We start from the raw sequence: 11,906 nt of genomic DNA, 5'->3' as shown, positions 1-11,906 counted from the left end.
GGGTTTGGTGGTTGCCAAGGGAACAGTACTTGTCTGACTGCAGGGGATTATGGTGTGGGGGTGTTTTTCAGGAGTTGGGCTCGGCCCCGTAGTTCCAGTGATAGGAACTCTTAATGCTTCTGCATACCAAGACATTTTGGACAATTTCATGCTCCCAACTTTGTGGGAACAGTTTGGGGTTGGCCCGTTCCTGTTCCAACATGACTGCACACCAGTGCACAAAGCAAGAACTATAAAGACATGGATGAGTGAATTTGGTGTGGAAGAACTTGAGTGCCCCGCACAGAGTCTTGACAGAACACCTTTGGGATGAATTAGAATGGAGACTGTGAGCCAGGCCTTCTCATCCAGTGTCAATGTTTGACCTCACAAATGTGCTTCTGGAAGAATGGTCAAAAATTCCCATAAACACACTCCTAAACCTTGTGGAAAGCCTTCCCAGAAGAGCTGAAGCTGTTATAGTTGCAAACGATGGGCCGACATCATAATAAACCCTATGGATTAAGAACGGGTTCAAGTTCATATGTATGTGAATACAAGCGAATACTTTTGGCAATATAGTGTTTCACCCCAGCTCTTTTGTAATGACTCATTTTGAAATCGCCTCAGAAAACAAACAAGCCACGATTACATACTGAATCCTCTTTATGGGAGTAAGGGGGCAGGGCTGTGTTATTTACTAGCCCTAAAAATCTGCACACCACAGGCAGGAGGTGGAGACATTCATAATATAATCACGTCTGCTCACATGTCTGGCTGTGTGAGTACTTGAGAAAATTATTTTTAGGAGAAAAAAAAAAGTTTTTTTTTCATTTAAAGCAAGACTTTCTCAGGCAATTTGGAATGCAACCACAAAAAACTAAACTAAACTAAAAGTTAGGTGCTCTGTAGAACAGTGGGTGTTCCTCAACTCCTGACCATGGACTTTAATGATGGATGTAGTCTCTGAGTCTGTAAGTGAAGCCAGTGCAGAAGTGCCTTAAACCTGCATTCTTTCTAATAGCCACCAGGGGGAAACCATTCTGGGTAGGCAAAAAAAGTCACTGATGGACTTCTATAAGAAAAGTGACCCTATGTCTCGGTTTATTACCTCAGTAAATATTTCCAAATGAGTTTATGGTATCAGTAAATAGATTCGATCTTTATTTAATATACCATGGTGTTAATTTTGTAAAACATGGTCCCATTTGCAATAAATTAGACTATCAAGCAGGGCATGCATTGGGGTGCTCAGTTGCCTCTGGTTTCACCTCTCACTTTTTCAGCACTGAGTTGTACTAAAAAGTACTAGTTGGACACTAGCTGTTCAGTTTTTGTAGTAAGTACACTCTCTTTTAAACCTGATTTTCACCAGCTAAAAACTAGCATCCAGTTGATGCCACAGTGTATAACAGATGCAATTTGCTAACCAAGGAAGCTAGTGTTAACGGATCAGCTGCACCCTGTTCCAAATTTGGTTAAAAAAAAAAATCCTAAACTCACTGTTTCAAAACAGGAATAACCAAACCAATGGGTGATGTCACTGTGGTTAAACACATCTTTTATATACAGTCTATGCTCAATCCAATAACCATGTCACAGCTGAGGAACACCCACTCCTGTTCTGCAGAGATCTCTCCCTGTCAAATATCTCAGTTTCTCTTGTGTTGTTTTTTTACTGCACTCGCACATAACTTCTCCACATAAACCTCCATCACATCTCCGCCAGAGATGGCATGAACAGTACAAGTTAATGTGAAGCACCTTATCTTTTTGAGGTCAGCTGACTCGGAAAAAGAGTCTTCTTGCAGAAGTCCACAGTAAGTCAGTGTTTAACCGATCTGTAGTGTTTCTGTTCACCCCTCTCAGCGTTTGCTGGAGCAAAGTTTGTGTGTGACATTTGGAACAACAAACGCTTCATAAACACAGATGAGAGACAACAGTAATAACATCGATGATCTCGTTGGACGGTCCACTCTTACGACCACAATGATGGACTACAAAATATTAACGGCAAACACTCTGCACACGTACGGTACAGCTTTCAGCGTTATCAACTGACAACCCACCCCTCTGGCACAAACACACATGGGCATATAGCTAAACAGACCCTCAAAAAAAAGCAGAGATCCTCTGACTGGACAGTAAATTCAAAACAGGGGGTACTGTGTGCCCCCGACTGCCTGCTATCTTCTTAAAATAACAGAAGAGAATCTCTTTGTAGCAGAGTGTCCGCTGTCGGTCATGCTGGATGCGGTGTCTCTGCTCACACTGATATCTCATATGTGGTGCCTCCTACACCTGTCACCTTTTTGACGTTACTGTGGCGACTGGGGCTGAGGGCGGCACCCTGGGCACTCGGGTGGCAGTCCATCTGCCCATTAACTTTCATGGCCTCTCTGAGTGGAAAGAGAAGAACAAGAAATGATTCAACACGAAGAGCCAGAGAGACTGAACACAGATCGAACAATAAGGGATGTGAAAACATGCAGATCAGTTGTCTGGAACGACACCAGTTTCATACGTCAAAGTCAAAAACAAGACAGCAACATGGATGATTACTTGAGTGTTTACTTGTTAATGAAGCGAAAGGCTTGGAAATGTTAGATGAGTCAGTGGAAAGCATGCAAAAAGAAAAAGTCATGAGTAGTCACACAATTTTATTCATCAGAATCTTTTTCAAATAATACAAAAATTATATTTTACTAGAAAGGCAAACATACAAATCAAAACAGAATGTGTACGACTTCACACCAGACAGAACTTATGAGTAAATGAACAGTTGGACAAACAAAATACACAATACAACTGCTACATGTGTGCCTCAGTTAGCAGTACCCTAATGCCCATGTATTGCTGGTTGTGTCCAGCAGAGGGAGCAGCGTTTCCAGTGAGAATACATTCAATGCACTCCAGTCCCCACTGGCTCAGCACAATGCATGCAGTACCACAGGGGTAACATTAGGATTCATACCTTGAGCCCCCCAGACGAGGTGACTCTGTCCTCTCATGTGCACTGATGTAGGAGAGTTTCTGATGGGAATAGGAAGGGGAACGGGGCATGGCAGGGGAATGGGGCTGGTGGGCCGGGGAACGATAGGGACCCTCTGGGCCTGTGGCCCTGCTCTGGCTGCTGTTGATGCTGCTTTGATCTGTGTGCAGGGAGGTGGATGAAGTCCTAGGCGCGCGGCCCAGTGTAGAGCCAGCATGACGTAGCACTGGGGTTCTTTGACCATAGCTCACCAGTCCAACCCCCATTAGGTTGTCTCTGGAGCCTCCATAGGCTGGGGGTGTTGGGCCTCTTGACCCGGGGCCACGAGGCCCATCTGGGTAGCCAGCATTGGTGGGGAGGCCATAGCCCCCATCAAACACGCCAGAGTCCTGGGCATAGATGTGGGTCTGGGAGCGCCCGCGATGTATCTGCCGTTTCTCCCTCTCCTCCTTCTCTTTTCGCTCCTGGATGGATGCCATGATAGTCTGGGAGAGGTTGTCATAGCGTACCGGGGATGGATCCCTGTCCCTCAGGTGAGGTGAGTGTCTGCCCACCACTCTAGGGGGTATCACTGGGCTGTAGGTAGGGGGGACCTGTTGTCTCTGTATATCAGGTTCCCGGATGTGGCACATTTTGGTGGGCAGGTAGGGTGAGTGGAACCCCACAGAGGGTACACCATGGTGGGCCATGCACTCACTGGCAGTAGCTGGGGAGATGCTGGGATTCAGCAGGCTGTCATAGGATAGACTACCGTTACGGTTGGAGAGATTATTTGGAGAGAAAACACTCTTGTAGGGGGTGGAAGTGACTGTCCGGGGCTGCAGGGCTGGGAGTTGGCCCTTCTCCGGTCGGCCATGACCCTGCTTCAGGCTGAGAGAGCGGGAGTTGATGGGATCAGAATCCAGCTGGAGGGGAGATGACTGGAAAGTGCGGTGGAGGGGAGCATTGGCATATTCGGGGAGGTCCAGGTTCGGCTCAGATCGGTAGTCATGACCACGGACGCCTTCTTCCAAGATGGCTGAAGGCTTCCGGTCATCAGACATGACAATCTGAAGGGGAAATAACATCTGAGTCCTTTTGCTTTGGTGCTTTACAGTGAAGTTGATAATTTCACAATAGCAATACTAATTTCATTTTAAAATACATAATAAAAATGATACGTTACCTTCTCCTCTGCAGTATGGTACTGGACTTTAGGCATGGTGCCAAAGGATGGCCTAAATTTGTACATGGCTGGAGTGGATGGGTGGGTCTTAGTAGAAAGGGAACTATCTACAACACACAAATAATAAAGACCTGTATTAACACAGTAGAGATTAAGGCAATGATTTTATTATCAGAGTTAAGAGGCTGTAGAGTTCTGCAAAACCACAAAAATCACAGTTTCTACAGAACAAAATTAATTGGGATGGCAGGGAAGCCAGATGGCAAGAATCAGTTCTGCAACTAATATCTAACACATCTGAGTCCTGCAACAGCCAACTGTCCATCACCGACAAACTACACTCTTCCTGAGCAAAGTGCACAACCCAAATACATTAGAAGATGCTTTTTAGCAGGTAGCTACGTCTAGGCTAGTGATGCATGAATCATTTGGAGAAATATGCAAACAACACTTGTGTCCACAGATTATCAGTACACAAAATTGGTTTAAAAGATGAGGTGACACTAGACCAGCTGCAGTGACCTGTAGTACCACCAGGCAGCAGTAGTGCTCTGTGGAAGAGCACAAAGTTTTCAGCCCCTGACATAATGCACCATGACACTGGAGATCCAAGGAGGAAACCTGCTCTTCACAATATAATATATACCATTTCATACTACTGAATGCAGGCTAATATCCTTAGCTGTAAAACCACCTCCACAGTAGGTTTCTCATTTATATGGATGGTTTTCAAAGGCATTTTTCAGTTAGCGTTGTGACCGTATTCCTGTCCCATCCCTCCATTTGGCAGAGCTCCATCACTACATACTCGCCTGGGAAAAAAAAAGGTGGTGATTTACATTGCCATGCTTCACTCTGAAATTGTACCACAAATCTGGTGCTGATTCACTGAGCAGGCCTCGTCGTCTCACTGCAAATCACGCCGATTTTCTGGCCAGGCATGAAAAAGGCCATCGACCTGCCACTGGGAAGAACATTTATCAGGCTAATCTAGAGCCAGCTCCCCAACTGAGACACTAGTGATCTACAGGGAAAGTTCAGGGAATTGGTGTTTGGTGCAACTGTGACAAGAAGAAGACCTGGGATTGATGATGACTGACATATGAGAGTGAGAGAGAGAGAGAGAGAGACAGAGAGAGACAGAGAGAGAGACAGAGAGAGAGAGAGAGAGACAGAGAGAGAGAGAGAGAGAGAGAGACAGAGAGAGACAGAGAGAGAGACAGAGAGCGAGAGAGACAGAGAGAGAGACAGAGAGAGACAGAGAGAGAGACAGAGAGCGAGAGAGACAGAGAGAGAGAGAGAGACAGAGAGAGAGAGAGAGCGAGTGGCTGTGTTTCTGTGGCTCTTACCTTCACTGGAGGTCATCTGGCTTTTAAGCTGGTTGTACCGATCAGCTTTGGGTGGCAGCGGTGGCTGGGTCTCTTTGTCATCTAGACCATCAAGGCTGCTTTTGGACTACATGAAGGAGATCAGGACATTAAAGCCAATCACAAGAGGAGTGGAAACAGCACAGAGGAGCAAACAGCTGTTACAGAGGGTTTTAGGGATGGCAAAACTGCACATTTCAGCTACTCTAATGTTTAATATATACTTATTAGTGGCTATGATGTAGAAAAAGAAAATAACGGCAGAGCTGGATTAAGATTCTTAGATTCAGGTATGTTGTGCTGGTAGCAGCTGATGCAGCCTTGAGCTGCAAGCCAGTTATGAGAAGTGGGGTACAGATGTTTGGCAAAACTGCTTCTTTTTAATCAGTTAGCAATCAATAGAATTTCTATTTTTTTTTCCAATACCTCCCCATCCAACTCTTAAAAAACAGATTTTATTTTCTCTCCCTTTTAAGGCAGAGAAAGATTTCTATTTCCCGCCCAAAATTCCAATTAATCACTCCTAGTTGCAGAAAGGTCCCCGACTAAGCACAGAAATCCGAAAGTAATTTCCTCAAAAAAACACAACAAATATCTTTTAATTAGATCAGACATCAAGAAGAGGTAGTTGCAATACAATTAATTGCTCAGTTTAGGTCTATTTATGAAAGCCAACTCTGATTTCAAAAGTTTCAAAATGGTATGAGGAACAAAGATGTTCTAGAGTCTGAGGACAATCCAAGGATGACTTCCCAGCTGGCATCTCATTCCTCTGCTCTCTTTCCCGTATCTTATCTCTACTGGAACTACCCCTTAAAGGCAAACAAACAAACAAAAAAGTCTGTTTAGTCTAACATGAGTTGTTGGATATAATAGTTCATTCTTTTAATATTTTGAAAACCTGATGCAAGCGTTTGACTCTAAATTTATCAGCCAATACGCAGCAGTTTAGATTGAGTGGAGAGAACTGTGCCATCCACTGCATAACCCTGTGTATTCTGGGAAAGAAGAATAATAAGAGAATTCGCTGACATACGTCTCCTCACTATTAAAGTAATCATGTTGTTATGCCTTTTTACACAGTGTGTGCAAAGAAAGAAAGAAAAAAAAAAAAAGCTCTGCTGTGATAAACTTGCTCAGTCTCTGTGTTTATGGGCAGTAACTGGTGGAGGATGAGAGCTCACTGGAAACATGCGTGTTGTCCTCTGTGGATTAATACTAAGTGGATTCTTTTCACTCCATACATTATTGATGAATACTAGAATCATCTTTAGGGCCTATAAAACCTGTAGTGTGTAGTGTAGTGCTCACACAGCTGTTTAGTGCTCCTAAGCTAGTGACAACAGGAGTTCAACATGACTGATTCACATCAATTATATGCACTTAATGTGGGCTTGTATAAACCTTTAGTGCAGCCCGACTCCCAAAAAAGTTGGGATGCTGTGTAAAATGTAAATAAAAACAGAATGCAATGATTTGCAAATGTCATAAACCCCAATTTTAGTTAGAATAGATTATAGAAAACATATCAGATGCTTAAACTGAGATGTCTTACTGTTTACTGGATTTGATGGTGGCAACATGTCTCAGAAAAGTTGGGACAGGGGCAACAAAGCTCTAGAAAAGCATGTGGTACTAAAAAGAAGCAGCTGGAGGAACATTTTGCAACTAATTATGTTAATTGGTACCAGGTCAGTAACATGGACTGAGTATAAAAAAAGAGAGAGGGAGAGTGTCTCAGAAGTAAAGACAGGCAGAGCTTCACCAAAACTGCAAAAAAAACGTGGAACAATTTCAGAATAATATTCCCCAATGCAAAACTGTGAAGACTTTAAATATCTCATCATCTACAGTACATAATAGCATCAAAAGATTCAGAGAATCGGAAGAAATCTCTGTGGGCAAGGAACAAGACCAAAAATCATTAGATGCCCCTCAGGCACTGCATTAAAAACAGATCACCACGTGGGCTCAAGAGCACATCGAGAAATGACTGAACACAGTTCATCGTGCCATCACGCAAAGAAGCAGCTGCCTGTGAACATCCAGATCCAGAAACGCTGCCGTCTTCTCTCAGTCAAAGCTCATTCAAAATGCAGTGATGAAAAGATAAAAACTATGGAACTGGCAGCTTGCACATCTGGAAAGGCACCATCAGTGCTGAAAGGTATATACAGGCTTTAGAGCAACACATGCAATGGAAGAGTCCGGGTGCTGAACTGACCTGCCTGCAGGTCCAGACCTTTGACCACCTCAAAACATTTTGTGCATGATGAAAGGAAAAATACGACAAGGAAGACCCCGGACTGTTGAATCCTACAGAATCCCATATCAGACGAGAGTGGGACAACATTCATCTCATCTCATCAACTTTTGTGAGACGCGTTGCTGCCGTCAAATTCAGAAAGAGCTTATTTTGTTCAAAAATTTGTTACATGTTTTCTATGTTCTACTATGACTAAAATATGGGTTATTTTTTGGAGTCATGTTTGCTTTTAAATTCGGTCACACAGACACTACTTTTGGAGCAATTGTGTCAAACTAATTTTTCCTATTTAAGTCACCTGTCTTTAAGGTGTATAATAATATCCTGTTTTGGCAAAGTGGAAACGCTCTAACATCTGATTCACGGAGCTACTGTGGCCTCTGTGGTGTAAAATGTTACACTACAATGAGGACTGGGAAGGTGCCGTGCCACAAATGATAGAAGAACAGGGGAAAGCTCCATAGTAATTGTGAGCCACTCACCTTGGAGCTGATGACGGTGCTGTGGATACCGTTGTCAGTCACCTTGATGGTGATTTGCCTGTCTGAGAGGTCAGGTCTGATGAACGGGGGCTGAATTTTGACATGGGGCTTCTTCCTGGGGTCCAGCATGTACCTTCATGGAAATTTACAACACATTAACAAACAGGTTATTTAGTGTCTATTGAAGGTTATCAACCCATGTTAGCCTCTCAGTGATATAGCGACAGGCCAGTATCCCAATATATGGTTTACGCGACATTTCACACACACATGTTCACGTTCAACCTGCCGTCACTGCGGAAACTTAAAGAGAAAATAATTGTGCTATATTTTCTGAGCAGTCTAGACATATTTCAAGTTATCAGCCCCTTTATAAAAAAAACAGGAAACACAATGATTTGCTGTCAGACCATTCACTATCAGTCACGTTCAACGTCATGTGAGTCACTGATTCAGTAAATTAAAACACATCCCATCAGGGACTGTGTAACAACTAAACAGCAGACACACAACATTTCACCCCACCTGTTGCTGTCTCTCAGTGGTCACACTGTTGATTTTTATGGGATGGGAGTCGTCCCAATAGGATGTAATGGGGGGGTTTTTAGTGATGCTCTGCGTTCATGTGAACAAAAAGCAGGTTTACCAGCTCTGCGCTGTTTCCCATTAACTGTTGTTCCTACAGTGCGAGCCAATTCTCTCAGCCACCTGCCTCCCCCCCAGGGTTGCTGGCTGCTTTCAGGCAGAACACCTCTGCAACCACCTCGGAGCATGTGCATAGACACATAAATGTCTGTGTTATCGCTGCAGTGATTTGATGGCGCTGCACTGTTGGTACAGTGTGGATGCCATGGGTTTTGATGGGCGACAGTGCTACTGCACATACATATGCATGAGCAAGCTTTGCCATACATACGCACATGTATTGCCTTGATGTATTTAGGAAAGATTAAACAACCAGGAAGACAAGACAGTTCCTACAATGTATCAGGTACCCATACAATGCACACATGCAGCATAGTAAAGCATCTTACCTGGGTGCTAGGGGACTACATAAAACGTACTCCACGTTGCCACAGCAACCCTTGGTGAAAGGATTTACTCCCCCACGAAACTTGCCCGTCACCTGCGGAACAAAATGCCGGTTTAGAGCTGGCAGCAAAGTAAGCACAAGGCCACGGCCCACATACACAGAATGGACACACACACACACACACACACACACACACATAAAGAATATATCTATGAGGTGTCACACATGGGAATATTTGTGCTGTTCAGTAGCATGTGTGTATGTGCTTCCTCTCTTTAACAGGTTCAAACTGTTTCTGCTTTCTTCTTATTGGATGTGGAGTTGGTGCATCAATGTTAACAAGACTGATTAATTAATGAACGCATGTTCAGCTTCTGCGCCGACGTCTCCTCACCTGTTCATTGGTTGTTCGACCTCGAGCTACGAGCACCATGTGAAAGCCCGTGAGACCCATGACTGGAATAAAGAAAAGACCTGCTATGCACATCACCACCAGACTGAGCACAAAGGTCAAGGGTAAACATAATGTAAGGTCACAGTGCAAGTCATAAATGCGTGAAGAAAATTGCAATTTTACAAGAATTACTAAAAAAGCTAAAGATATGAGCGCATATTTAAAAGAAAATACATAAATTATTGCACAGCTTTTGTGCAGAATTTCCAAAAGCGTAAGGATACGTCACAGTGGTGTGCAGTGCTCCCAGCCTCTCTCTGTGGTCAAGGACAAAGATAAGGCCAAAACAGAAAACTCCCACCATGTGAGCACTCAGCGACAGCAGGAAGAGGAAGAAGTAGCGGTAGTTTCTCCGTCCAATACAGTTGTTCACCCAGGGACAGTGATGGTCAAAGTCCTGAGGAAGGGAGGGAAGTTTTTTTATTTTTTTTTTTTAAATTATGGACCTTTTTAAACCAAATCAGGAGATGCAGTTTGGAAATAAGTCACAGTGGTGCAGTTGGTTCAGAGAGAGATGGGTTCAAATGCTAAAACTCAGCACTCGCTTATTTTTCCAGGCATAACTCACTAAATAAATTGTAAAAAAAAAAGATAGATGCGGCCACATTACCCATTTGTTTGTGCCAAAGGAAACTGTTCAGCATGTTGCTGTGGCCATCATTTTTTTAAACTAGACATCATGAGCAAAGGGCGCATGCGACTGAGAAATCAAGGACACGCCGTGTAGAGACTGCTTCACTTTTTGTTTTACTGTAACTGGGACCATAATTTACTAAATTACCATCATGCTGTGTTTAAAAAAAGACTTGATACAAGAGACTGAGAACATAAAGTTTGTAGTAAAACATTTTCTCACAGAATCGGTGTTTCTAGAAGAAAACACGTGCAGCAATACAACCTGTTTAATTGTACATCCTGTGCATTAATGTCTGATGTCTGTGTATTTTTATGCCTTTGTGCGAGTATTACTTAGTGTAAAACCAATGTGTGGTATTGAAAGGTAATACTAATAACAGTATTTTATGCTTAAAGCTGCCAAAAGCTTATATTTATTCCAGTAATTATAATCTTTAATGACAACATTTGTACTTGCCAAAAACACAGATAATAAGAAATGCTGCTTCCCGTTTTAATTTCTTGGCAAAATATCTACATATGCAACACACTACACATGCAAACACACTGCATTATTTTTCATATCAGTCATGTCTGAACACGCCAACTGGACAACTTCAGATTGACCTTGATGCATATTTAGATTTCATATGCGCTGAACCCACACACTCTCTGCAGTTTATGCTTCTGTATTCACGCTCACGCACCTCCACACAGTTGTCACAGACACTGCAGTGCGAGCAGCGAGGCGGCCTGTAGAAGTGACAGGTGGCGCACCACTTCATCCGGACCTGAATGCCCTTGATCTCCACGTTCTTGTAGAGCGGTGCGCGGAAATCATCCTCCTTATCCTCGTCCTCGTCCGCTGTGGGGCGCGCACCCAAAGACACATATTCATATGGGTGAGAAAGACGTTACAAATAAGCGCAGAGAAAGAGGAGCGGGTGTAATTTATGATTCCATTTGACAGGGACAACAGGGAAGCACCTTAAAGAAGCCCACCCCACAGTTAGCTGTGTGCAGAGAGAAATGAACATCTGTGTAAACGTGACCTGTTCGATCTGCTTTGAGCTGATTAATTCCGTGACTCATGTAGAACAGAAACTGCTTTCTTTTATTTCACACAAGTTCAAAAGTTCTTGAAATTATTAATTTTTTTTGAAAAATGGGAGTTAGACCTCAAACCCTCGTAGAGTTAGTGGGTTGCTTTATCTGACATGAAAAGATAATTAAACCCATATTTTCCAAACTGTAATATGAGAGTACAAGTGGCTTTTCCAGTGTCTGGCTCTGCTGTTGGTTGAAGTGTACCTACTAGTCACATGCTGCCGGTAATGGCACATACTGTATTGTTTAATGCTACACTCAAAGTATCCTTTATTGTCCATGCGGGAAAACAAAAAAGAACACAACACCTGCAGCTAAGCTGTAGTAGAAAGTAAAATGTGTTTCGTTTGATCAAAAGAACCACATTTAATCGATCTGCGTGAAGCTCCAACTTCAGAAAATAATTTCACAGTACAGCAATAACTGACCCGGGTAGCTGAGTACAC

General features: G+C 43.3%; 1 protein-coding gene across 2 annotated transcripts in view; it reads right to left on the bottom strand.

Moving 5' to 3' along the window:
- Positions 1 to 400: 400 nt before the first annotated feature.
- Positions 401 to 11,906, bottom strand: part of zdhhc8b (zDHHC palmitoyltransferase 8b) — a 66,768-nt gene continuing 55,262 nt past the window's right edge. The window contains exons 3-12 of one of the 2 annotated variants that reach the window (XM_030738254.1): positions 11,061 to 11,218; positions 9,963 to 10,135; positions 9,679 to 9,781; positions 9,286 to 9,377; positions 8,252 to 8,384; positions 5,486 to 5,591; positions 4,137 to 4,243; positions 3,311 to 4,020; positions 2,954 to 3,277; positions 401 to 2,378 (exon numbers count right to left, since the gene is read on the bottom strand). In XM_030738254.1, the coding sequence (XP_030594114.1) occupies positions 2,246 to 2,378; positions 2,954 to 3,277; positions 3,311 to 4,020; positions 4,137 to 4,243; positions 5,486 to 5,591; positions 8,252 to 8,384; positions 9,286 to 9,377; positions 9,679 to 9,781; positions 9,963 to 10,135; positions 11,061 to 11,218 (2,039 nt within the window). In that variant the 3' untranslated portion in view covers positions 401 to 2,245. Of the gene's footprint in view, positions 2,379 to 2,953; positions 4,021 to 4,136; positions 4,244 to 5,485; positions 5,592 to 8,251; positions 8,385 to 9,285; positions 9,378 to 9,678; positions 9,782 to 9,962; positions 10,136 to 11,060; positions 11,219 to 11,906 lie in introns of both variants that reach the window. The other variant, XM_030738253.1, reaches the window with a different exon arrangement.

Source organism: Archocentrus centrarchus, chromosome 9, assembly GCF_007364275.1.
Source record: "Archocentrus centrarchus isolate MPI-CPG fArcCen1 chromosome 9, fArcCen1, whole genome shotgun sequence".
Lineage (NCBI taxonomy): Eukaryota > Metazoa > Chordata > Actinopteri > Cichliformes > Cichlidae > Archocentrus > Archocentrus centrarchus.
This window is presented reverse-complemented; position numbering and strand designations above follow the sequence as displayed.